Source organism: Pristiophorus japonicus, chromosome 20 (genome assembly GCF_044704955.1).
Source record: "Pristiophorus japonicus isolate sPriJap1 chromosome 20, sPriJap1.hap1, whole genome shotgun sequence".
Classification (NCBI taxonomy): Eukaryota; Metazoa; Chordata; class Chondrichthyes; family Pristiophoridae; genus Pristiophorus; species Pristiophorus japonicus.
The window spans coordinates 24,673,233-24,700,597 of NC_091996.1; the positions used below are offsets into that span (position 1 = coordinate 24,673,233).

At 47.2% G+C, this 27,365-nt stretch overlaps 1 protein-coding gene across 5 annotated transcripts in view; it reads right to left on the bottom strand.

Annotated features, from left to right (window-relative positions):
• The window catches only part of LOC139232442 (ras-specific guanine nucleotide-releasing factor RalGPS1-like), a 1,066,646-nt gene that overhangs the window by 759,436 nt on the left and 279,845 nt on the right, over positions 1–27,365 (bottom strand). For all 5 annotated transcript variants that reach the window (XM_070862624.1, XM_070862625.1, XM_070862622.1 and 2 more), the window contains one exon: positions 18,441–18,563. In XM_070862624.1, the coding sequence (XP_070718725.1) occupies positions 18,441–18,497 (57 nt within the window). In that variant the 5' untranslated portion in view covers positions 18,498–18,563. The remainder of the gene's footprint in view (positions 1–18,440; positions 18,564–27,365) is intronic.

Here is a 27,365-nt window from a genome sequence, read left to right on the forward strand (position 1 = left end):
GAGAGAGAGAGAGAGAGAGAGAGAGAATCGATAAAGAGGCCTGCGAGAGAGAGAGAGAGAGAGAGAGAGAGAGAGAGAGAGAGAGAGCGCGCGAGGGAGAGAGAGAGAGAGAGAGCGCGCGCGAGGAAGAGAGAGAGAGAGAGCGCGAGGGAGAGAGAGAGAGAGAGCGCGGCGAGGGAGAGAGAGAGAGAGCGGCGCGCGGAGGAGAGAGAGAGAGAGCGCGCGCGAGGGAGAGAGAGAGAGAGAGCGCGCGCGAGGGAGAGAGAGAGAGAGCGCGCGCGAGGAGAGAGAGAGAGAGAGCGCGCGAGGGAGAGGAGAGAGAGCGCGCGCGAGGAGAGAGAGAGAGAGCGCGCGCGAGGGAGAGAGAGAGAGAGAGCGCGCGAGGGAGAGAGAGAGAGAGAGCGCGCGCGAGGAGAGAGAGAGAGAGCGCGCGCGAGGGAGAGAGAGAGAGAGCGCGCGCGAGGGAGAGAGAGAGAGAGCGCGCGCGAGGGAGAGAGAGAGAGAGAGCGCGCGCGAGGGAGAGAGAGAGAGAGCGCGCGCGAGGGAGAGAGAGAGAGAGCGCGCGCGAGGGAGAGAGAGAGAGAGCGCGCGCGAGGGAGAGAGAGAGAGAGCGCGCGCGAGGGAGAGAGAGAGAGAGCGCGCGCGAGGGAGAGAGAGAGAGAGAGCGCGCGCGAGGAGAGAGAGAGAGCGCGCGCGAGGGAGAGAGAGAGAGAGAGCGCGCGCGAGGGAGAGAGAGAGAGAGAGCGCGCGCGAGGGAGAGAGAGAGAGAGCGCGCGCGAGGGAGGAGAGAGAGAGAGAGAGCGCGCGCGAGGGAGAGAGAGAGAGAGAGCGCGCGCGAGGGAGAGAGAGAGAGAGCGCGCGCGCGAGGGAGAGAGAGAGAGAGAGCGCGCGCGAGGGAGAGAGAGAGAGAGCGCGCGCGAGGGAGAGAGAGAGAGAGAGCGCGCGCGCGAGGGAGAGAGAGAGAGAGCGCGCGCGAGGGAGAGAGAGAGAGAGAGCGCGCGCGAGGGAGAGAGAGAGAGAGCGCGCGCGAGGGAGAGAGAGAGAGAGCGCGCGCGAGGGAGAGAGAGCGCGCGAGGGAGAGAGAGAGAGCGCGCGCGAGGGAGAGAGAGAGAGAGCGCGCGCGAGGGAGAGAGAGAGAGAGGCGCGCGCGAGGGAGGAGAGAGAGAGAGAGCGCGCGCGAGGGAGAGAGAGAGAGGCGCGCGCGAGGGAGAGAGAGAGAGAGCGCGGCGAGGGAGAGAGAGAGAGAGCGCGCGCGAGGGAGAGAGAGAGAGAGCGCGCGCGAGGGAGAGAGAGAGAGAGCGCGCGCGAGGGAGAGAGAGAGAGAGCGCGCGCGAGGGAGAGAGAGAGAGAGCGCGCGCGAGGGAGAGAGAGAGAGAGCGCGCGCGAGGAGAGAGAGAGAGAGAGCGCGCGCGAGGGAGAGAGAGAGAGAGAGCGCGCGCGAGGGAGAGAGAGAGAGAGAGCGCGCGCGAGGGAGAGAGAGAGAGAGCGCGCGCGAGGGAGAGAGAGAGAGAGCGCGCGCGAGGGAGAGAGAGAGCGCGCGCGCGAGGGAGAGAGAGAGAGCGCGCGCGAGGGAGAGAGAGAGAGAGCGCGCGCGAGGGAGAGAGAGAGAGAGCGCGCGCGAGGGAGAGAGAGAGAGAGCGCGCGCGAGGGAGAGAGAGAGAGAGCGCGCGCGAGGGAGAGAGAGAGAGAGCGCGCGCGAGGGAGAGAGAGAGAGAGAGAGCGCGCGCGAGGGAGAGAGAGAGAGAGAGCGCGCGCGAGGGAGAGAGAGAGAGAGAGCGCGCGCGAGGGAGAGAGAGAGAGCGCGCGCGAGGGAGAGAGAGAGCGCGCGAGCCGAGTGCGAAGGTGTGGAGGACGAGAGGGACAAAGCGTTATGGTTGCAGTCACACAGGACAATACTGGTTACTATGGAACAGACTCTCTCAATATCCCGGGCTCACTATGAAACCACGTTAGAGGGACTCAAACAAAGGAGTACAGGAGACATGGGCACATTTTTCAGTGACAATCTTGTATTCACAGCCAGTGAAGGAACAGGCCTGGTTGCAGATAGGATGGTTGACTGCAAATAGAGAGGAATTAACAACATCTTGTATTTATATAGCACCTTTAATGTAGTGAAACGTCCCAAGGTGCTTCCCAGGAGTATTATGAGATTTAAAAAATTTGACACCGAGCCACACAAGGAGAAATTAGGGCAGATGACAAAAAGCTTGGTCAAAGAGGTCGGTTTTAAGGAGCGTCTTGAAGGAGGAAGAGAGGTAGAGAGGCGGAGAGGTTTAGGCAGGGAGTTCCAGAGCTTGGGGCCTATGCAACAGAAGGCACGGCCACCAATGGTTGAGCGGTTATAATCAGGGATGCTCAAGAGGGCAGAATGATGCGAGTTTTGAAAGGGCTCGAAATATTGCCCGACAACATTTGCAATCCAGCAACGGGGCCAAGGAGGAAAACTTGGGTAGTCAGACATTGGGACTGAAGGGTGTTGACTGAGATAACAGGTCTGGGGAGGGCAGTGGTGGGACATGGGGGAGAAATTGTAAAATGTAGCAAAAACAGAGTTGGGGTTGGATTTAGAAGGGACTGACTTTCTCTTTTTGTTACTCTGAAATACTTTGAAGTGTGATTTCTGAAGTGTGGCAGATATGCACTAGACACAGATAGAGGATAAATAACAGGGGAACATTTCCTTGTGCACCATATGTAACAAAATCTTTGGAATTCTCTGCCCCAGAGAGCAGTGGGGGCTGGGTCAATAGTTAAGGCGCAGATGGACAGATTTTTGAGCGATAAGGGTGTCATGTATTCAACCAGCATTGTAACCCATGTATAAACTGACCTAAGTTGTACACCGTGAACACTGATCACTAGGTGGGAGACACTCCTAACCTGGACCTTCAGGTATAAAAGGGGAAGCTCCACCCACCTTCATCACTTGAGTGCTAAGGAATAAAGGACAGGTCACAGACTGACCTTTCAAGCATGGGCCTCGTGTGCATTTATACTGTATAGTAAGGACGTATCAACTGCGACAAGAAACTGGGATTTAAACCACGCGAGCATGGCCACTAACAGAACAGACGAGAGGTACTGTGTTAAGGAATGGTTGGGACAGAGATTCAACATTGTTAAAGCAGCACACAGTTCTCCAGGCAGACAAGGGCAGTCAGGCATGCCCCAACATGTAGTCGAACCCAGAGGGGGAGTTCGACAGAGACAATGGCAAGCTGAACAGCGATTCACGCCATTGCAAGGGACAATGCGGCCAGTAATGGGGCCATCAACACCTGTTAATGGTGCACTCAAGGACAATAACAGGGGCAGTCAGGGACGATCGACTGGCAAGGGACCTTTTGTTTCAAACCACAACTCATGCTGGAGGCGTGGAGGCATACATTCAGCTGGAGTTTGTAGAGATGAGCAATATACCTGCAGAAATGGACACTGGGGGAAATCGCTGGAAGCTGAAGTTCAGCGAGTTCATGTGGAGCACGTATATAATTCATACACCAGGACGCCACCAGGACGCATCCTAGTATCAATGGAGTTAGACACGGGTGCCAGCCAGTCCCTGATGGGTATCAAACAGTTCGAAAAGTTGTGGGCATCCAAGGTCAGGAGGCCAAAATTATCGCCGATTGATGCACAGCTACGGACTTACACAAAGCAGATCATTCCGGTGCTAGGCAGCGCCACGGTAGTCGTGACCCACAAAGATTCGGAGAACAGGTTGCCACTCTGGATTGTCCCAGGGGACGGTCCCGCACAACTGGGGAGGAGTTGGCTTGCTGTCATGAACTGGAAATGGGGCGATGTCAATGCAATTTCCTCTGTGGAGCGAGTATCATGCTCACAGGTCCTGGACAAATTTGACTCATTATTTGAACCCGGCATTGGCACTTTCATGGAGGCCAAGGTAGTGATTCACATAAACCCGGACGCCAGACCAGTACACCACAAGGCCAGAGCGGTGCCGTACGTGATGCGGGAAAAGATAGAAGGCGAATTGGACAGCCTGTTGAGGGAAGGCATCATCTCGCCAGTCGAATTCAGTGACTGGGCGAGCCCGATTGTGCCGGTGCTCAAGGCGGATGGGTCGGTCAGGACATGTGGCGATTACAAGGCCATCATCAATCGGGTGTCACTCCAAGACCAGTACCCGCTACCGAAAGCGGAGGACCTCTTTGCGACGCTATCCGGTGGCAAACCTTTTTCAAAATTGGACCTGACCTCAGCTTACATGACCCAGGAGCTGGCGAGCGAGTCGAAGAAGCTGACCACCATCACGACACACAAGGGGTTGTTTGAGTACAACAGATGTCCATTCGGGATTCGCTCAGCCGCCGCGATCTTCCAACGAAATATGAAAAGCCTCCTCAAGTCGATCCCAGGGACGGTGGTTTTTCAGGACGACATCCTCATTATGGGTTACGATACTGAAGAACACCTCCACAACCTGGAGGAGGTGCTACACAGACTGGACCGGGTAGGTCTGCGACTGAAAAAGGCGAAGTGCGTCTTCCTAGCTCCAGAGGTAGAATTCCTGGGGATGAGGGTAGCAGCAGACGGGATCAGCCCTACTGCATCCAAGACGGAAGCGATCCAAAGAGCACCCAGACCCTGTAACACGACGGAGCTGCGTTCGTTCCTGGGGCTCCTGAACTATTTTGGTAACTTTCTTCCCAAATTGAGCACGCTGCTAGAGCTGCTACACGTGCTCCTACGCAAAGGTCGCGAATGGGTCTGGGGGGGGGACAGCCAGGAAAGGGCTTTTAATAGAGCACGCAATTTGTTATGTTCCAACAATCTGTTAACACTATATGACCCATGTAAGAAACTTGTGTTAACGTGCGATGCGTCGTCCTACGGTGTCGGGTGTGTGTTGCAGCATGTCAATGCCAAGGGTCAGTTACAGCCGGTAGCTTATGCCTCCAGGAGTCTGTCCCAGGCAGAAAGGGGCTACGGGATGGTAGAAAAGGAGGCGCTCGCATGTGTATATGCGGTAAAGAAAATGCACCAGTACCTGTTTGGCAGGAAATTTGAGCTGGAGACAGATCACAAACCCCGAACGTCCCTTTTGGCCGACAACAAGGCCATAAATGCAAACGCATCGGCCCACATACAGAGGTGGACACTCACATTAGCTGCCTATGACTACACAATTCGGCACAGACCGGGCACCGAAAACTGCGCCGATGCACTCAGCAGGCTCCCACTAGCCACCACTGAGGGGGCTACCGAGCATGATGCTGAGATGGTCATGGCTGTTGAAGCTTTCGGAAGCGAAGGCTCACCCGTGACAGCCTGTCAGATTAAAGTCTGGACAAAGAGACCCGCTATTGTCTCTTGTCAAGAAATGTGTCCTGAATGGGGACTGGGCAACCACGTACAGGGCATGCCCTGAGAAATTTAAACCATTTCACAGGCGCAAGGATAAACTCTCGATTCAGGCCGATTGCCTACTGTGGGGAAACCGCATAGTCATGCCCCAGATGGTGTTCATCAGAGAACTCCACAATGGGCACCCGGGCATTGTCACGGTGAAGGCAATTGCCAGGTCACACGTTTGGTGGCCAGGGATAGACGCAGATCTGGAACTTTGTGTTCGCAGGTGCAACACGTGTGCCCAGCTGGGCCATGCGCCCAGGGAAGCCCCCCTTAGCCCCTGGCCATGGCCCGCCAAGCCTTGGTCATGCATCCATGTGGACTACGCAGGTCCTTTCATGGGGAAAATGTTTTTGGTTGTAGTAGACGCCTACGCCAAATGGATTGAGTGTGACATTTTAAATTCAAGCACATCCTCTGCCACGGTAGAAAGTCTACGGGCAATGTTCGCCGCCCACGGTCTACCGGACATCTTGGTCAGCGACAATGGCCCGTGCTTCACAAGCACTGAATTCCAGGACTTCATGGTAGGCAATGGAATTAACCATTTTAGAACGGCACCGTTCAAGCCGGCCTCAAACGGTCAGGCAGAACGAGCAGTGCAGATAATCAAACAGGGGATGCTCAGATTCCAAGGGGGTTCCCTACAAACCCGCTTATCACGCCTCCTGTTGGCCTATAGATCCCGATCACACTCGCTCACAGGGGTTCCACCCGCAGAGCTACTAATGAAAAGGACGCTCAAAACCCGATTATCCCTTATACACCCCACCATGAAAGAAATTGTCGAGAGCAGGCGCCAGTCACAATATCACTACCATGACAGGAATGCGAGGGCGCGATGTATTGATGTAAATGATCCTGTTTTTGTCCTCAACTACGCTGCAGGGCCCAAATGGCTCGCAGGCACTGTGGTTGCCAAAGAGGGAAATAGGATTCTGGTAGTTAAACTTACCAATGGACAAATCTGCCGCAAACATGTGGATCAAACAAAAAGGAGGTTCAGCAACCCCATAGAAGAAGCAGAGGAAGAACACGATATAGAGTTCACTCCACCACAGGTGACCGAACACCGAAACCAAAGGGAGGAGAGCCCAGTCACTGTGGGCAGTCCGGACAGGCCTGAGGCACTGCAAACAGCAGACGCTCAGGCCAGCGCCCAACAACCGGAGCCCCAACTCAGGCGCTCTACAAGGGAGCGTAAACCACCAGAGAGACTCAACCTGTGATCCCAATAAGACTTTGGGGTGGGGGGGGGGGGGAGGTGATGTCATGTATTCAACCAGCATTGTAACCCATGTATAAAGTGACCGAAGTTGTACACCGTGAGAACACTGACCACTAGGTGGGAGACACTCCTAACCTGGACCTTCAGGTATAAAAGGGGAAGCTCCACCCACCTTCATCACTTGAGTGCTAAGGAATAAAGGACAGGTCACAGACTGACCTTCTCTCAAGCATGGGCCTCGTGTGCATTTATACTGTGTAGTAAGGACGTATCAAAGGGAATAAAGGGTTCCGGGGAGCGGACGGGAAAATGGAGTGGAGACCAGGATCAGATCAGCCATGATCTTATTAAATGGCAGAGCAGGCTCCAGGGGCCAAGTGGCCTCTTCCTGCTCCTATTTCTTATGTTCTTATGATAAACCCATCTAACATAATTCAATCAAGCGGAATCAGCATGGTTTTATGAAAGGAAAATCATGTTCGACAAATTTGCTGGAGTTCTTTGAGGATATCACGAACAGGGTGGATAAGGGGGAACCAGTGGATGTGGTTTATTTGGATTTCGAGAAGGCATTCGATAAGGTACCACATAAAAGGTTACTGCACAAGATAAAAGTTCACGGGGTTGGGGATAATATATTAGCATGGATAGAGGATTGGCTAATCAACTGAAAACAGAGAGTCGGGATAAATGGGTCATTTTCCATTTGGAAACAGTAACTAGTGGGGTGCCACAAGGATCGGTGCTAGGACCCCAACTATTTACAATCTATATTAATGACTTGGATGAAGGGACTGAGTGTACTGTAGCCAAGTTTGCAAATGATACAAAGATGGGTGGGAAAGGAAATTGTGAGGAGGGCACAAAAAATCTGCGAAGGGATATAGACAGGCTATGTGAGTGGGCAAAAATTTAGCAGATGGAATATAATGAGAGAGGTTATCAACTTTGGCAGAAAAAATAAAAAAGCAAATTATAATTTAAATGGAGAAAAATTGCAAAGTGCTGCAGTACTTGTGCGTGAAACACAAAAAGTTAGTATGCAGGTACAGCAAGTGATCAGGAAGGCAAATGGAATGTTGGCCTTTATTGCATAGAGTATAAAAGCAGAGAAGTCCTGCTACAACTGTACAGGGTGTTGGTGAGGCCACACCTGGAGTACTGCGTACAGTTTTGGTCTCTGTATTTAAGGAAGGATATACTTGCATTGGAGGCTGTTCAGAGAAGGTTCACTAGGTCGATTCCGGAGATGAGGAGGTTGATTTATGAGGATAGGTTGAGTAGGTTGGGCCTCTACACATTGGTGTTCAGAAGAATGAGAGGTGATCTTAACGAAACATATAAGATAATGAGGGGCTTGACAAGGTGAATGGAGAGAGGATATTTCCACCCACAGGGGAAACTAAAACTAGGGGACATAGTCTCCGAATAAGGGGCCACCCATTTAGAACTGAGATGAGGAGGAATTTCTTCTCTGAGGGTTGTAAATCTGTGGAATTCCCAGCCCCAGAGAGCTGCGGAGGCTGGGTCATTGAACATATTTAAGGTGGAGATAGACAGATTTTTGAATGATAGGGGAGTCGAGAGTTATGGGGAGCGGGCAGCGAAGTGTTGAGCCCAAGATCAGATTAGCTATGATCTTATTGAATGGCGGAGCAGGCTCGAGGGGCCAAATGACCTACTCCTGCTCCAAATTCTTATGTTTTGGGACCTGGCTTTGAACACAACCCAGACAGATGGAGGTTTTCACTATCAGCTAACTGTAAGGATCCTAAGTGAGCTGTGATTGGGCAGTTGGCAAAAGACCGTCATGCATGACCACAATTTATCACAGATTGTCAGTCAATTGGAAATGTTATTAAGAAATGCCAAAATGATGACTGTTGTGGGAATTAGAAGAGTTCACACTGGTGCGTTGAGGGGTAACGTACTGAAATTGGAGCAGAGGCACATTCTGAGGGTTGCGTAAAAGGAGCACTGTACAATAACCTAACCAGGAAGCAGTTGATGCTAGCAGTGGTTGTCAAAAGCAGCAGAATGTTCCACTCACAATGAATGACATTCTTTACTTTGTTGAACATGTTCAATCACTGGAAAGTATATATTCATTAAACAAAGAAGACATGCGGAGAACAGAACAAAAACGCCAAATTTCAGATTCGCTCGAAAGCGGACATGGCCAATAAGTTAAATGCAAACTTCCTTCATCGTCACCGAGTCAAAATGCTGGAACTCCCTCTCTAACAGCACTATGGGAGCACCTTCGCCACACGGACTGCAGCGGATCATGGTGGCGGCTCAACTCCACCTTCTCGAAGGCAATTAGGGATGGGCAATAAATGCCAGCCTTACCAGCGACACACCACATCCCGTGAATTAATAAAAGAAAAGTGGCGAGAAATATCTCTCTCTCTGGCCATTCGGCCCTTTGAGCCTGCACCACCATTCAATAAGATCATGGCTGATCACCACCTCAGTACCCCTTTCCTGCTTTCTCTCCATACCCCTTGATCCCTTTAGCCGTAAGGGCCATATCCAACGAACTGGCAACAACTCTCTGCGGCAGGGAATTCCACAGGTTAACCACTCTCTGGGTGAAGAAGTTTCTCCTCATCTCGGTCCTAAATGGTTTACCCCTTATCCTTAGACTGTGCCCCCTGGTTCTGGACTTCCCCAACATCGGGAACATTCTTCCTGCATCTAACCTGTCCAGTCCCGTCAGAATTGTGTGTGTGTCTTTGAGATCCCCTCTCATCCTTCTAAACTCCAGTGAATACAGGCCCAGTCGATCCAATCTCTCCTCGTAGGTCAGTCCTGCCATCCCGGGAATCAGTCTGGTGAACCTTCGCTGCACTCCCTTAATAGCAAGAACGTCCTTCCTCAGATTAGGAGACCAAAACGGAACACAATATTCCAGGTGAGGCCTCACCAAGGCCTTGTACAACTGCAGTAAGACCTCCCTGCTCCTGTACTCAAATCCCTTCTTTATGAAGGCCAACATACCATTTGCCTTCTTCACTGCCTGCTGTACCTGCATCCCAACTTTCAATGATTGATGTACCATGACACCAGGTTATGTTTCACCTCCCCTTTTCCTAAACTGTCACCATTCAGATAATATTCTGCCTTCGTGTTTTTGCCACCAAAGTGGATAACCTCACATTTATCCACATTATACTGCATCTGCCATGCATTTACCCACTCATCTAACCTGTCCAAGTCACCCTGCAGCCTCTTAGCATCCTCCTCACAGCCCACACCGCCAACCAGCTTAGTGTCATCTGCAAACTTGGAGATATTACACTCAATTCCTTCCATTCCTAAATCATTGATGTTTCTTGCACTTTTCTTCTTTTCCTCTCAACTGACGTGGAGGAAGAACGGGACCCCAAATTATTCACATCGCTGAGGTTGCTGCTGCAGTCAGCCATGTTTAGTTGCATCATATCCTGAGATACAACTGCTGTCTCCAACCATTTAATGCATCTCGGAGCAGCAGCATGCAAGAAAACATCCTTCCTAACCCATTTACATCATCATCATCATCATCGGCAATCCCTTGAAGCGAGGATGACTTGCTTCCACGCCAAAAAGGGATGAGTTCACAGGTGTTGCAATGAAGGACCTAATATTCCAGATCCTGAACTACATCCTGAAGATGCCTGTGCATGGATTTTTTTTTTTAAACATGTGGTGGCCGTTGCACACCAGCCACCACACGGGCTTGACAGAGCTAGGTCTTGGTCCAGTGGCAAGGGTTAACCAAGACGACTGGAGACCAGCTCTGCTGCATGGACCTAGCGCGCACATAATCACAGTGTGGGCTGGCCCGTGCTGCCCCTGGGCCCTCGGCTCTTCTGGGCCCCAGTCACATCCCTCTATGAACTCTTGCCGCTCCTTCGCCCGACCTCGCTGCTCCTGCTGTACCTGTTCGCAATGCAGTCAGCGACCTGGATTTGGGCGAGGTCAACTCCAGTCGTCGCCTTCCTGCAGCAGCACGTGTTAATGGCTCCGGCCTGCTGGTACCGCGTTGGATGCGAGATGAACATAGGAACACGAGCAGGCCATTCAGCCCCTCGAGCCTGCTCTGCAATAACAGTGGCTGAACGCTCAACACATTTGGTGTGAGATATTTTCTATGTTATTTGAAAATAAATTGTTTATCAGCACTTGTTAAAATAGCAGCCAGAGGAATGTCAATCAAATGTGCAAAGTGCTCATCTTCTAACACCACCAATAGGAATTTATCGTTTTTAGTCTTGCAATAAACGCCTCTACTCTGTAAAAAAAAAAAAAAAAAAATTCTTCAAAATAAAACTAGGTGATGTGATATCAGTTTTAAATGCTCTCGTTTGTAACAATTTCAAGGATTATCCATTCGGGAAAAACATGGCAACAGCATTAGTATTTGAATAAGTTTCAAAGCAGCTGTCGCGGCAACACTGCACATCTCTCACTCTTCCGGCCAAACGCGAGGAGGCAAGTGCCCTTCAGGGGCAAAATAAGAGGAAATGGTGTGCGTGTGACAGGAAGGCGGAGGCAGGGGAAACAAACACAGCTACTGATATGTGATTAGAAAATGATTTCACTTCACCTCAATGTTTTCTGAAGTCGACAAAAACCAACAAATAAATGGAGCGCTCTCCTGAGAAAATGCTTACTGAAAAATAATTGCAATGCTGCCCAGTCCTTACAATCTACTTTTTTTGCAGAGACAAGCCATTTCCCCTGCAGATACTGAAGATAGCCTTCTTTATATAGTTGGCTCTAATCGTCATTATTTTGTTCTGCAGGCGTCTGTATTGACCTTCCCCCACAGGCTTTATCACATCTTTCAATTAAAAGGAAGTGATTGATCTGACTCTCAGGAATCTTCAGATGACTAATGGCTGTCACAGTCAAAGTAATAAGGCAAGAGTATTTTTCCAGAAATTGCTTTTGTTATATTTTTTACATTTGAGGTATTCTGTTAAAGTGTAGTGTTTGTGATGTATTTCCCTCCATACACACATACATATAAAAATTATATATAATATATATTATATAAAAAATAATATGGACCGTCAAAAGCAAAAATGTACCAAACTAGTTGAACTTAATTATTAAAATATCAGAAAAATATTAGGCCCACCCTTCAGTTTGAAATTCCAGCTATATTAACGCCCAAATTTGGATGGAATAAAATGCACACTTTAGCAACAAAATCATCACAATATCAGAGTCTTTTTCTGTAAGACAAGCATGCAGTGGTCGCAATCTGATTACCTCGAGAGGGCGGGGGGGTAATTTTCAATACCTGGGTGATGATCTGATGGAGCAAGTTGTGGAACCCGCCCTATTTTCATCCCATTGAAATAAAGTTGGCTGATTCTGCACCAGGCGGGAGACGCAGCCCACCACATTACTTCCCAGGCAGAGAAGGTGCAAATAACCTCCCGTATGTATAACGTGAATGAGAATATTTATTGTTTAATCATAGAAAAATTACGACACAGGAGGCGGCCATTTGACTCAATGTCCATGCTGGCCGAAAAAGAGCTATCCAGCCTAATCCCACTTTCCAGCTCTTGGTCCGTAGCCCTGTACGTTAAGTGCACATCCAAGTATTTTTTTAAAAATGTGATGAGGGTTTCTGCCTCTACCACCCTTTCAGGCAGTGAGTTCCAGACCCCCACCCTCTGGGGGAATTTTTTTTCCTCATCTCCCCTCTACTCCTACCAATTACTATCTCATTGTATTATTGTCATGGTGACGGACAATTTAGGTTACAGGGCTGAATGCCATTTCTTAAATTCGGAAGACAATTTGATCAGTAAAGCCAAGGCAAATTGTGTCAAGAAAAGGGTTTCTCGCGCCGTAGGAAAAGATACTGCCAGACCTCACTGCAGATACTTGGTGTAGAAACAGCACTATCGTGCTTTTCCAACTGGCAGATTGTATCAAGTTCATCGGATAGCTTGGCATAATCCTGCCAGGCACAGGGTGTTTAAGAGGGAGAAGCTGGAGGTATCAGTGGCAGAATTAGGTGTCTGATATTTGAGTCAGGGATGCCCGAATCGTCCACTGAATGATGGGGCGGAGATGGTGTGAGTTTCCAACTACAGGCAGCCTGCCACATTAATAGGAAGTTTATAGTGTCTCGGGGCACTGAAGTGCATGATCAGCCATGATCATATTGACTGGTGGTGCAGGCTCGAAGGGCCGAATGGCCTGTTTCTGCACCTATTTTCTATGTTTCTGTCAGGGACTCTGTTGCATTAAAATGGATCTGCCTTCATTCTGCCCATTCACTTCATGCTTTGGTAATTTACTGCTCTCTTCTTCATAATTTGTTCTAACCAGTAGCTTTGTGTCGTCTGCAAAGTTGGGCGCTACTCCCTACTCCAACTCCAGGTAAAATATATATGCAAAGTGAAAGTTTGCTATTGTATAAAGCAGGGACTGCAGATTCAGAATAACAGCACTCATCACCTCCTGCCAATCCAAGAACGTCCTTTCGACAAAATAAGGAAAGCTTTGTATTTGATTCCACGCAGTTTTGAAATAGTTGGAGTAAAAATAGAAGCTGTCCTTCAACTTTCAAAAGGATGAGTAGGCAAGTCCCCGATGGATAGGTCCGATTGATTGATCTGGAAATTGGGAATAATACAAGGACTGTGCTCCAGGTGCAAACTGAATTGTGCGTAATTAAGGCAATAATAAATATTTGGAATGCAGATGATACAAGCATCTGGTCGTTAGCATTTCATGTAATAACTCCGACTGGGAATACTTTCCCAATCTTCAGTTCTGGCAGGAATTACAAACTCCATGGATGATTTGGGATTTGGACTGTCAGTGTACAACTCTGGATCTAGAAGGTCTACTGACAGGCAAATCTAACTGCTTCCCAAAAGTCTGGTTGCTTGTAAGACTATGAAATACATTCTAAAAAGGTATTGAACATCTTGTAGACTGGTTCTAACATCAATGTTTTTAGGTATTATACTGATTTGTTAATTTTGACACATTATTTGGCTTGTGTGTTTTAATTAATCTATAAATAAGTTTCAGCAAGTAGCTTTAGCCCCATAAGCATTGGCCTGTGGTGAACTTCCGAACAATATGGTGGGCATCTATGTCATCTCTGGTGAACAAATTATCAACAATAATAGATGTGATCTAAACTGGTGTACAGTCGGCCACAGTCCACGGTTCTTGGGAGACTCAGTCTGCTTATGAAACTTTATTCAATAATGAACACAAAAGAAAAGCGTTGGCAAACCACAACAATTCTTTTGTTCCAAATCGGTGTATCTCAACTCCCTAACAATTTCCTAACCATGCCACAAGGTCACCTCCAATTCCGTGTACCTCAATTTTAGCTAGTATATCTTGAGGAACCCCATGAAATGCGTGTTTACGGCACCCATGAATTCTTCTCCTTCTAGCACCTCCACAAAAAACTCTATTTGGTTCGTTAGACGAGGCCCAACTTTCGCAACCATGCCGACTCTCTCTCATTAGCTCGTATTTTCACTTACTCTGTCCCTGGTAATGGATTCGGGCAATATTCCCCCTATTGATCTAAAACTCACTGGCCTGCAGTTACCTGCTTTATCTCCTCCTCATGTTTTCAGCACTGGTGTAATGCTCATTTTCCGAATGCTCCAATAATATCTCTTGATTTCAGCGAGATTTGGAAGATTGGAAATAATGCATTCCTCATTCCCTTGCCTGTATAGCTTTTAGCATTACAGAGAGTGATGTGATGAATGTACCCGGCATTCCAAGGCCTGGCACATCCTGATGAGCACTCCGACACTATGGCCATAAAGTGCTTACGCACGAGTGGAGAATCCACTGCGCTTCTGGTGACGTAATGGCGGTGGAGCGGGAGCAGTCCCAGGAAATGCCAGGAGCACGTTCTTTGTAGAGTTTTGGTTTTTTTAAGAAAAGAACAGTTAGGGGTGGAAATTCGGTCACGCCTCATTTGGGGTGGTAGTCCAGGCAGAGCGGGTACTTTTAGCACCTTGAAAAAAAGTTTGCGCCTCCCGCCCAGAAATGTCAGAATCGATCTTAGAGCTTAAAGGGGAGATAAATCAGCCGTTGCACACCCGAGCTGGGGCGGTCGGGGGGGGGGGGGTGGGGAGCCATAATGAAAGTTTGTCGGTAAATTTGGCAGATCCAGTGCGCTTGCGCGGAACTCAGAATCAGATCCCGGGAAAAGCAGAGTCTTAAATGTGCAGCATAGTAATGGACCCATTGAAGTTTTCAAAATCGCTTGTTTTCAACCTGCACTGTTATGTCTGTCTGCCGCTGCAAACTGGGAGGCTCACGCCCCGTGCTGTGTGTAGACGTTGCACTGCCCGCGACCTCTGAGGAAAGCGCTTTAAGAAGCCACCAGTTAACGACTCTGCGAGCCTGTACCGACTGCTTTTCCAGACGTTGCTCTTGGCGGGCGCACCGTATTTACCGACCAGGGCGCAAGTGTGGGCGTTCCACCAGGACGGACGCCAGGATCACACGGATTGTCAGCGGCCAGGTGTGACGATCAGTGTGATCCTGACAGCAGTCCTGGTGGAACGCCCACACTTGCGCCCCGGTCGGTAAATTTCGCGGTTTGTGCCTCCAGTGAGCCTCTAATGAATTTTCGGTCGGTGCGCGAAAAGCTGCATTCCAGGTCGCTAACCTTATACGCTCCCATTAACGCCCCCTCTGGCCGCTAACTGAGGCGTCAGGCAACCGAAAATCCAGCCCTCAGTATTAAAAAATTGCGCTATTCATACATACAAATAATGTTCCTTTGTTTACACAGAACTATAAAAAATACTTTCAATACTTGTGTTATTCAAAGAGCCCCATCAAGCTCCCCAGCCGATCTGAACTGACAGATGTCTGGCTACTGGGAAGTCACAATGATTGCCAGATACATTATTAGACAATTGTCTCGTCTCCAATTCATCCTTCCAAGCAAAAATTGGCCACTTCATACAGATGGGCTATTAAAATTAAATGACGTTTTAAAGAAAAATCTTCAGAGTTTTTTTTAAAAAACAGAGCAGAGAGATCAGGGCAGCAGCTGATGCAAGTGGAAAAGGCAGCAGACATGTTGGTTGAAATGTCAATACAGCTGACTTTTGGCTGATTTTATTGCTGTTTTTGTTAAAAATGAAACTAGCAGATCTCTTGTGGCTTCACACACACTGGGTTATTTACTATAGAGCTCCCCCCTAGTGGACTACTGATGTAAATACAATAAAAGGATCATGTGACATGGTACAGGTTCCTGTAGCGCCATCTTGTATGTGTGTGTTTGTGATGTCATAAAGAATATATCACAGGTTGGCGAGATTACACTATGGGTGGGGTGGGGGGGGAAAGTGGGTTGGCTGCTGGGATACAGAAGCGAGGAAGAGCACCACAAAGATTTTTGGAAATAAATGCATCAGGGATCACTTATGATATACTGTGCATGAAATATATTTTGATTGTGTCCTGGTGATGGGTTGTTTAGAGGAACGTGTACAGTGGTGTTACCCAGGGATCAGTAGTTAGATCACTGCTCTCTCTGACTTATGTCGAAACATATAAGATTATGAGGGGGCTTGACAAGGTGGATGCAGAGTGAATGTTTCCACTGATGGGGGAGATTAGAACTAGAGGGCATTATCTTAGAATAAGGGGCCACCCATTTAAAACAGATGAGGAGAAATTTCTTCTCAGAGGGTTGTTAATCTGTGGAATTCGCTGCCTCAGAGAGCTGTGAAAGCTGGGACATTGAATAAATTTAAGGCAGAAATTGACTGTTTCTTAAACGATAAGGGAATAAGGGGTTATGGGGAGCAGGCGGGGAAGTGGAGCTGAGTCCATGATCAGATCAGCCATGATCTTATTAAATGGCGGAGCAGGCTCGAGGGGCCGTATGGCCTACTCCTGTTCCTTTTTCTTATGTTATGTTCTTATGTTAATGACCCGGACTTGGGTATAGCGGCCATAATTTCAAAGTTTGCAAATGACAAAACTTGGAGATGTAGTAAACAGTGAGGACAGTAAGACTTCAGGATGCCATAGACAGACTGGTGAAATGGGCAGACACATGGCAGATACAATTTAACAGAGAAGTGTGAAGTGATGCATTTTGGAAAGATGAATGAGGAGAGGCAATATAAACTAGAGGGTACAATTATAAATGGGGTGCAAGATCAGAGTGACCTGGGGATTCACATGCGCAAATCTTAGAAGATGGCAGGACAGGTTAAGGCGGCTATTAAAAAAAACATATACGGGATCCTTTGCTTTATAAATAGGAGGCAGAGAGTACAAAAACAAGGATGTTATGCTAAATCTTTGCAGTTTGAAAAATAAATGCATTTGTTTCCATCAAATGCCATAGTTAGAGAAGTAAATAAATACATGATTGCAAGCTTTTTACCGTTCTGTCAATCATGCTAGGGTGTGGGTCAAGGGATATATAAAACTAATTGCATGTTTCCTTTCCCAAATATCTGCAACAGCACTTCTTGTCAGCAATGGGTTGTGCTTAAATAAGTGTGTTTAAATTCAGGACCTCCACTCAAACATGAATAATGATAGTCCTTTCAACAACAACAACTTGTATTTATATAGCGCCTTTAACGTAGTGAAATGTCCCAAGGCGCTTCACAGGAGTATTATGAAATTAAAAATTTGACACCGAGCTGCATAAGGAGAAATTAGCGCAGGTGACCAAAAGCTTGATCAAAGAGGTCGGTTTTAAGGAGCGTCTTGAAGAAGAAAAGAGAGGTAGAGAGGTGGAGAGGTTTAGGCAGGGAGTTCCAGAGCTTGGGGCCTAGGCAACAGAAGGCACGGCCACCAATGGTTGTGCGATTATAATCAGGGATGTTCAAGGGGGCAGAATTAGAAAAGCGCAGATATCTCAGGGGGTTGTGGGACTGGAGGAAATGAGAGATGGGGAGGGGCGAGGCCATGGAGGGATTTGAAAACAAAGATGAGAATTTTGAAATTGAGGTGTTGCTTAACCAGGAGCCAATGTAGGTCAGCGAGCTCAGGGGTGATGGGTGAGCGGGACTTGGTGCGAGTGAGGACACAGGCAGCCAAGTTTTGGATCACCTCTAGCTTACGTAGGATAGAACGTGGGAGGCCAGCCAGGAGCGCATTGGAATAGCCAAGTCTAGAGGTAACAAAGGCATGGATGAGGGTTTCAGCAACGGATGAGCTGAGGCAGGGGTGGAGACGGGCGATGTTACGGAGGTGGAAAAAGACGATCTTAGCTGTGCTGCAGATATGTGGTCGAGAGTTCATTTGAGGGTCAAATAGGACACCTAGGTTGCGAACAGTCTGGTTCAGCCTCGTGCGGAAGTTGGGGAGAAGGATGGAGTCAGCAGCTAGAGGACCGAAAACAATCGCTTCGGTCTTCCCAGTATCCAATTGGAGAAAATTTCAGAACGCTTTTGTTTCGATGAATCGTTTTGTTTGCTCGTTGTATTTAAGTTGCCCTTGAGATAAACATAAAGAAATGAAATGCAGCTGGTAACCATTTAGAATCGATCACAAAATATAAAAACTAAGCGGCGCAAGTTTTGACCGGCCACATGTAACATTTGCTACATGACCAGCCCATTGAATATCACAATTATGGGGCTCGGACACTCGGTGTCTTGATATGTGCAACGTGCGTACAAGATCTTGCGACAGCTGTGCGCAGTCACAAACCCGGCCTTAATGTCTTCAAAGTGGATAAGACCAACAACAGCACTGACATTTATTTCGAGCTGGCTCATTTAGCCTGTAAGGAGATAAATACGTGACAATGAACCGAGGTGCACTTGCTCGTCCAACTCTAAATGATTACCTCTGGTGTGGCAGACGTGACTCTCAGGTTGGCCATCAGGCCATTCCTCTTGTACATCCCGGCTTGTCGAGCAGTGTTGATTTTAGCCTCAGCTGGTGGCAGAGCAGGGAAGGTGGCCAATCGCTGGAAGAAAAAAAAAAAGAGAGAATCTTTAGCAAAGGTAGGTTTTCAGCGTTTGCATTTCAGACACGATCCCACCGACACGGAAATAAATTACATTCATGCTCCTCGCGGTGGATCCGTGTGGTTATTACACACATCTACATCACCAGGCAGTATTTATATAGCACCTTTAATACAGTAAAACATCCCAAGGCGCTTCACAGCAGTGTTATAAGACAAAAAAAAAATACATTTGACACCAACGCCACACAAGAGGAAATTACGGCAGATGACCAAAGGTTTGGTCCAAGAGGTAGGTTTTAAGGGGTGTCTTAAAGGTGGAAAGAGAGAGAGAGAGGCGGAGAGGTACAATGGTCGAGCAGTTATAATCAGGGATGCTCAAGAGTACAGAATTTGTGGAGCGCAGACATCTCGGGGGAATGTGTCTGCAAAAATAAACTAAAATCCTCAACACAACCCTACAGCGGCTGTTGAACATTCTCTGACATTATCCATTTTCTTTTCTTCTTTCGGTCAGTATCTATCTCAGCGCGGTAACCTAGCAATGATGTGTAATGGCAGCTCAAAGCTGTACATTGCGAAGGGAGCAGGAACTCAAGACAGGAACATGCCTGATGCAATAAAAAGTGACAATTGCAGTGTGCCAGGATTGGTAATGATGCCTGTAACGGCGTGAGCCTGTTTTCTCTCTTCCCACCGTCTCCTCCTCATCTAAAACCATGTGCGAACAAGCTAGAGGCAATTGTGTAATTTCTAGGTCTAGATATTTATTTTTCAGCAATGAGAGCTCGGTTTAATGGTGGAACAGCTCCATAGAAACATAGAAAATAGGTGCAGGATTAGGGCATTCGGCCCTTCGAGCCTGCACCACCATTCAATGAGATCATGGTTGATTACTCACCTCAGTACCCCTTTCCTGCTTTCTCTCCGTACTCCTTGATCCCTTTAGCTGTAAGGGCCACATCTAACTCCTTCTTGAATATATCCAATGAACTGGCAACAACTTTCTGTGGTAGAGAATTCCACAGGCTCACAATTCTCTGGGTGAAGAAGTTTCTCCTCATCTCGGTCCTAAATGGCTTACCCCTTATCCTTAGACTGGGACCCCTGGTTCTGGACTTCCCCAACATCGGGAACATTCTTCCTGCATCTAACCTGTCCAATCCCTCCAGAGAGATTCCATGCCAGCTCATTACCAAAATGGATCCATCTAGGGCGTTAAAGCAGCTTTAAAAATCAAACATGACAGGCAGCGACTTTATCATCCCCTGTTCAACCATTTCAACAGTAAGGTTAGACACATGTGGAAAGTATTCAAAATTCCTGTCAAAAGTGTTTGCACAGCATCGAACATAAAAATGGATCACAATGCTGCTTAAAACACTGAATTCGCAGTCTGTCCTTTTACACTTACGTTAAAAAGAATAAATTGCAACTGCTGACAATGAAAAAATAAAAAATTGTGCAAAGCTGTAAAATGTAAATACATGTTGCAGGCTTAATTATCATAATCCCAGATTTGTACTTTGGTGTTGCGATCTCTCATAAGTAAGCTATTGCCTGACAATTTTTATAGTTTGGACTATGTACCGATATCGCAACAATTGCGATCTGAAGTAAAAAGTACTCCTGCGGCAAACTTGAACTCTCTCCGTTCAAAGATCTGTTAATCTCAAAACAAGGTGTCATTTTAAGGATTTTGTCTTTTCAGTCTTCAGTTATTTTTCCTTTTCTATTTCTTTCACAAGATCAAATATGAACATGATTAAGGAAAGCTAGTTGTCCCTTCACAGTTAATGCATCCAAAAAGACCCCAAGATCAGATTTGCTTCTCAGATGGTTCCATGGCTTTTGCTCCCACTACTCAATCCAGAAATCCATTCCATATATTGATCATACTCTTGATCAATACTTCCTGATATCAGTCTAACTTTGTCTTTTACTAGTTTGGACCAGTGACGTCTTGCCCTACTGTCACAATTTAGTTGAAAATAATTTTCCAGATTTACCTTTCCCATATTGTTTATGACCTTGTGTACCCTGATGGATGTACCTCAGTTGCCTCCTTCTTCCGAGGTGGAAAAGCCAAATTTCTTCAGTCTTTTCTCATTATTCAAATTTCTAACACTGCAGGTCAGTCTCATTGCTGTTCACGAAACAGCTTCCGGCACTTGTCTTTCTTCCACATGTCTTGGAGACCAGCACTGGACACGTTCTCAAGGTGTGGCCTGACCAGAGCACTATGATTGGACAATGACTTTCCCTGGCTTGTCCTCTATTGTTTTGACTTTCCAGCTCAACATTCCATTGATTGCTTCTTCTGCATTGGTTGGACAGGTCAAGTGTCAAGTTTACTAAAATTCCTAGGTCTCAATGTAATCGTATCATTTGTCCTCTTGCTATCAGTACACATCATTTCAAGTGAGAAGGGAAATTGTGCCCAAAATGCACCGGTTACATTACAGTTCAAGTTTCAGCTAAAATTCATTTGCATAATCACAAACTAATCTTCTGTGAACTAGCACAACCGGGCAATGCAATAGGCAGTGTAATCATTTTTTTTTATATTAAAAAATATTCCTTGATATATTTAAGAGTGGTAACCTGGTGCAGTTTTATTAATACAGGTTGAACCTCCCTTATCCAGAACTCCCTTACCCGGAACCACCCCTCGTCCAGAACCATTCCCGGCCACCGGGTGGCGCGTGCGCAGAACACGACATGAACAAATTGAAGTCCTTCCTCACTGCCAACTCCTGCAATCGCTGGCCTGACTCCTCGATCCACCGCCCCCACCCCATGATCTCTCACTCTCAGCCCCAAGCCAGCCAGCCCCGATATCCACTTGCTCAGTACCTGTACCATCCAATTTAACGTGACCATGCCTCGTCCGGAAAAAAATCCCTTATTCAGAACAGGCCAGGACCCGAGGGTTCTGGAGAAGGGAGGTTCAACCTGTACAGCTGAAAATGGGTTTATCACAAAAAAATAAGCAATTTTTATGTGTCTCGCCCACCCGCCACCCATTAGCAACCCGATTTTAAATCACTGAAATGGACTTGAAAATATTATACTGAATCATTTACTAGTTTCATTGGTGTACACAAGTCAGTCTCTTAGTAAATTAAATACTTTTTTTATTATATATAAAAAATTTTAAACGTGTCTACCTGCGTGACTATGCCTAAGAAAATGAGTGCAATTTGAAGAGCCCTCCCCAGACTAGAGCGATCGGCAGAAACCAGCGATGTTGACTGGGGGCGTGGACAGATTTGTTCGGGCGGGGGCCTGATCTGGATGAACTGAATCTTAACCCAGCGTGAAAGATCGTAGAAAGCACGAATGTAAGTGGTTTGGGCCGTAACTCATTGATCTTTCGCGTTGGTTCAGCAAAAGTACAAGAAATTCTACCACACGCTATTTATCCTTCTCCGCAAACCTCACAAATCGCCTCTTTCCTCAAGCAAATAAAAATTCAGTACTCTTAACAGCACTGTAGAATATTTAGTTTATCTTATCAGCTCTATCGCAAAGTCAGGTTTCTCCACAACACTGCTTAGTGGTTTTTTAAAAAAAAACTTACCCCAACTAAAATGTCCTCTTTCAACTGTCGGAGTTAGGGAACCCCCATGTGCAATTTTATCCTGACACTGTCAAACACAGATGGCACAGCGATCCTCATCCTTGCCTTTGTTACCTCTAGACTTGACTATTCCAACGCACTCCTGGCTGGCCTCCCACACTCTAACCTAGAAGTGATCCAAAACTCGGCTGCCCGTGTCCTAACTCGCTCCAAGTCCCATTCACCCATCGCCCCCCGAGCTCGCTGACCTACATTGGCTCCTGGTTAAGGAACGCTTCGATCTCAAAATTCTCATCCTTATTTTCAAATCCCTCCCTATCTCTATAATCTCCTCCAGCCCCACAACCCTCCCCCCCCCCGCAAACACCCGAGATATCTGCGTTCTTCCAATTCTGGCCGCTTAGCCATCCCCAATTTTAATTGCTCCACCACATGTGGCTGTGGCTTCAGCCCTAAACTCTGGCACTCCCTGCCTAAATCTCTCTTTCCTCCTTTAATACGCTCCTTAAAACCTACCTCTTTGACCAAGCTTTTGGTTATCTGCCCTAATATCTCCTTATGTGGCTCGGTGTCAAACTCTGTTTTATAAGCGCTCCTGTGAAGCACCTTGGGTCATTTCACTACGTTAAAGGCGCTATATAAATGCAAGTGTCATGCATGTATGCTTGGCTTTACTAGCCACCAGGTGGCACCACTGTCGGCGGTCATTGGGCTGTGCGTACGTGTGCGCGGCCCAGGTATAAAAGGCCAGCCATCTTGTAATGTAACCACTTTGGGTCCCAATAAAGTAAAGCCAGGTTTGTACTTGTTTGGAGTTTACAGTATTCAGTCTATTGACTTCACGCATACACAACATTTAGCGACGAGATAACAAGAACCTTCGCATGCAAAAATGAGCACAATAGGAATTCTGGAGCGATTCGTGGAGGGAGAAGATTGGACAGACTTTGTAGCCCGCTTGAACCAGTACTTCGTGGCCAACAAAATGGAAAAAGAGGCAGACGCAGTTCCGCCGGGCGGTCCTCCTCACTGTTTGCAGTCCAAAAATCTATGGACTCAAAGAATCTCCTCTCGCCCTTAATCCAATGGACAAGGGCAATGAAATATTATGTGCTCTGGTACGTGACCATCTCAAACCAGATGAAGGCATCATCATCATCATCTCAAGATATCGATTCTGTCCGCACGTTCGTTCTGAGGGCGAGGATGTATCGAAATTCATTGCCAACCTAAGACGTCTGGCTGGACTGTGTAAGTTCAAAACTGCGTTGACAGATATGCTGCGCGACTTCTTTGTAATCGGCATCAACCACGAGGTGATCCTGCGTAAGCTACTGGTGGCGGAGACGCTGGATTTGAGCAAGGCCATCACGATTGCCCAATCATACATGACGACGGACAAAAGCTTAAAGCAGATATCATTGAAAAATCGGAACTCGGCAAGTACTGCAAACAAGATAGTATCGTTGTTTGGCAGAGCTGCATATGGCAGGGTCTACTCAACTGTATACGCGAAACCTGTGGCTGCTCAAAGTCCGCCAATGAGAATGAATCCGATTATCACAGTGTTGGCGTTGTGGGGGAAATCATCGGCATCATCAGTGTCAGTTTAAACAGTATATTTATAAAGGCTGTTCAAGAGTGGGTCATCTCCAACGCACGTGTCTGCAACTGAGCAAGCGTGCTGCGACACACCACGTGGAGGATGATGATCAGTCGAGTGCGGATCCGGATATGCAATCTGAGATACCAGAGGAGGAAATGTATGGACTGTATTCGTTCCTAACAAAGAGCCAACCGATAATGATTAATGTGAAACTTAATGGTGTGACGGTATCGATGGAATTGGACAGGGTGCGAGTCAATTAATAATGAGCCAGAGGACATTCGACAGGCTGTGGGATATTAAGGCTGTGAGGCCTAAGCTGAATCCAGTCAATGCCAAGTTGCGTACGTACACTAAAGAACTCATAACGGTGATTGGCAGTGCTGTAATCAAAGTGTTGTATAATGGTGCGATTCATGATTTACCATTATGGATTGTTCCAGGCAATGGTCCAATGCTGTTCGGCAGGAACTGGTGAGAAAAAATCAAATGGAACTGGAACGAGATCAAAGCGTTGTTGTCGGAGGAGGATACTCCATGTGCTCAAGTGCTGAGCAAGTTCCCCTCACTGTTTGAACCAGGCATCGGCAATTTCACGGGAGCCAAGGTGCAGATCCACATGGACTTGGATGCAAGGCCTATCCATCATAAAACTCAGGCAGTTCTGTTCATGATGAGGGAGAAGGTCGAAATCGAACTGGACAGACTACAGCATGAAGGGATCATATCACCGGTCAAATTTAATGAACGGGCCAGTCCCATTGTTCCCGTGTTGAAAAGTGATGGCACTGTCAGGATTTGTGGAGACTACAAGGTTACGATCAACTGAGTTTCGAAACAGAATCAATACCAGTTACCGAAGGCTGATGCATTGAGCCGTTTGCCGTTGCCCACACCGGAGGTGGAAACGCCATAACCGGCAGACCTACTATTAGTCATGGATGCTTTTGAAAGTGAAGGAACCCCTGTCACAGCTCAACAACTTAAGACCTGGATCAGCCAGGACCCGATATTATCGGTTGTGAAACGTTGTGTCCTTAGCGGTGATTGGTCTGCCATACCCAAGCAAGACCAAACCTTACATTTGTCGCAAAGACGAACTATCCATTCAATCAGATTGTATACTGTGGGGTAATCGTGTTGTTATGCTCAAGAAAGGCAGAGAGAAATTTGTGCATGATCTACGTAGCACGCATCCAGATATTGTCATTATGAAAGCCATTGCCAGGTCTCATGCATGGTGGCCTGGAATTGACTCTGATCTGGAATCAGGTGTGCATCAGTGCAACACTTGCATGCAGCTAAGTAAAGCACCAGCGGAATCGCCGCTGAGTCTGTGGTCGTGGCCGTCTGAACCATGGTCCAGGATCCACATCGACTTTGCAGGTTCCTTCCTCAAAGATGTTTTTAGATGTGGTGGATGCATATTCCAAGTGGATAGAGTGTATAATCATATCATTCAGCACATCCACAGCTACCATTGAGAGCTTTCGTGCCATGTTTGCCACTCATGGTCTGCCTGACATCGTTGTAAGCAACAACGGACCTTGCTTCACCAGTATGGAGTTTCAAGAGTTCATGAAACTCAATGGTATCAAACATGTGAGGTCAGCACCATTCAAACCCGCATCCAATGGACAAGCAGAGCGTGCTGTCCAAACCATCAAGCAGAATATGAAACGTGTAACTCAAGGTTCAAGGCAAACTCGCTCGTCATGCATATTGCTTAGTTACAGGACAAGACCCCATATGCTTACCGGGATCTCCTGCTGAACTATTGATGGAGGTCTCAAGACCAGGCTCTCTCTTGTCCACCCTGACTTGAATAATCGTGTCGAATACAGATGTCAAAGTCAGCAGTGGCATCATGATCACGCTGCTGTGTCACGCGACATGTCTATCAATGATCCTGTGTGTGTACTGAATTATGGTCAAGGTCCCAAATGGATCGCCGGTACTGTTACAACCAAGGAAGGTAACAGAGTGCTTATCGTTAAGCTCAAGAATGGGTAGACATGCAGCAAACATGTCGATCAGATAAAGCTGTGGCACGCGGATGAACCGGAACAGTCTGAGGAAGACACAGCGACCAACCAACCTACCCTCAGTCATCAATGAATCTGGACTTTCAATCCCTGACATGGTCATTGCCACTCCCATAGATCGGCTACCCAGCCCCCAGTCATAACAGACTCTGAACTGAGATGTTCAATTCGCGAGCGGAAAGCCCCAGACCGTCTCAATTTGTAAAAAGACCGTTACTAATATCTTAAAAAGGGGGATATTGTCATGTATGCTTGGGTTTACTAGCCACCTTGCGGCGCCACTGTGGGAGGTCATTGGGCTGTACGTACGTGTGCGCAGCCCAGGTATAAAAGGCAAGCCATCTTGTAATGTAACCACTTTGGGCCCAAATAAAGTAGAGCAGATTTGTACCTGTTCGGAGTTTACAGTATTCAGTCTATCGAGTTACTGCATACACAACAGTAAGTTGCTGTTGTCGTTAATCCAATTGCAGCACGATATGATATTCTGGTGCAGCCTGTTTTTACATTTGCGGGCAAACAAAAGAATAGGCAAGTCGAATGTTTTTCAATAAAGACAGTTGCTTTCGGGGGACATTTTTAAAGTCAGCTGACTCACCCTTTCATACAGAGCTAAAACATTCAGATATTTATATCGGATTCAGATGTACCATCTAACTCGGGGAATAAATTTCTCAGAGTGCTATTTCTAACAATGTGTAAATGTGTTTGTTTTTTTAAATAACACGTTTACAATTTCACCACACTTCGCCACGCAGAGCAAACGCTTGATGTATACCACAGAGTGAATATTAATCCTCCTCATTGATACCACAGTAGTGTGAGCAGTGATATAGCATTATATACATATATGTATGGAACCAAAGTGCCCTCTAGAGGAAGTGCTGTGCTAATAACCCCCAAATGTGAGACATCTTCACCTAAAACATAATTACTAAAATGAAGTCAAGTAGCCAACATCTTTGCAAATGCTAGCTTCACTTTAATGTTATTTTGTCAACTTAATTTTAATATAACAAGCATCTTTCCTTCTCCATTTAAAATAAAAATCACATTCAATGTGTGATATCCACGAGGACAATTCTCTGCTAATGCAAGATAATATTTCCTAAATATTATACAACCTTGCATCACAATGGTTTTTAAAAAGTTTTGCCAACCTAAGTGACAACAGACAAATCTGGACATGTTCTCCCATTTGCAAATGTGCAGGGAATTTACACAGAGGTCTAGCAATTGGGCAGGCCATTATTGGGCAGAGGGATCAATCCCTGAATGCCGAGGCCCGAACTGCACCCGATATTGGGTCTCTGGCCTCATTACCTTTGAATTGGCGAACTGCTGATCCCTCCATGGCCTCGCCCCTCCCTAGCTCTGTAATCTCCTTCAGCCCCACAACCCCCACCTTTCCCACCGAGATCTCTGCGTTCCTCTAATTCTGCCCTCTTGGCCATCGCTCAACCATCGGTGGCCGTGCCTTCTGTTGCCTAGGCCCCAAGCTCTGGAACTCCCTCCCTCCCCAAACACCTCCGCCTCTCTTTCCTCCTTTAAGACGCTCCTTAAAACCT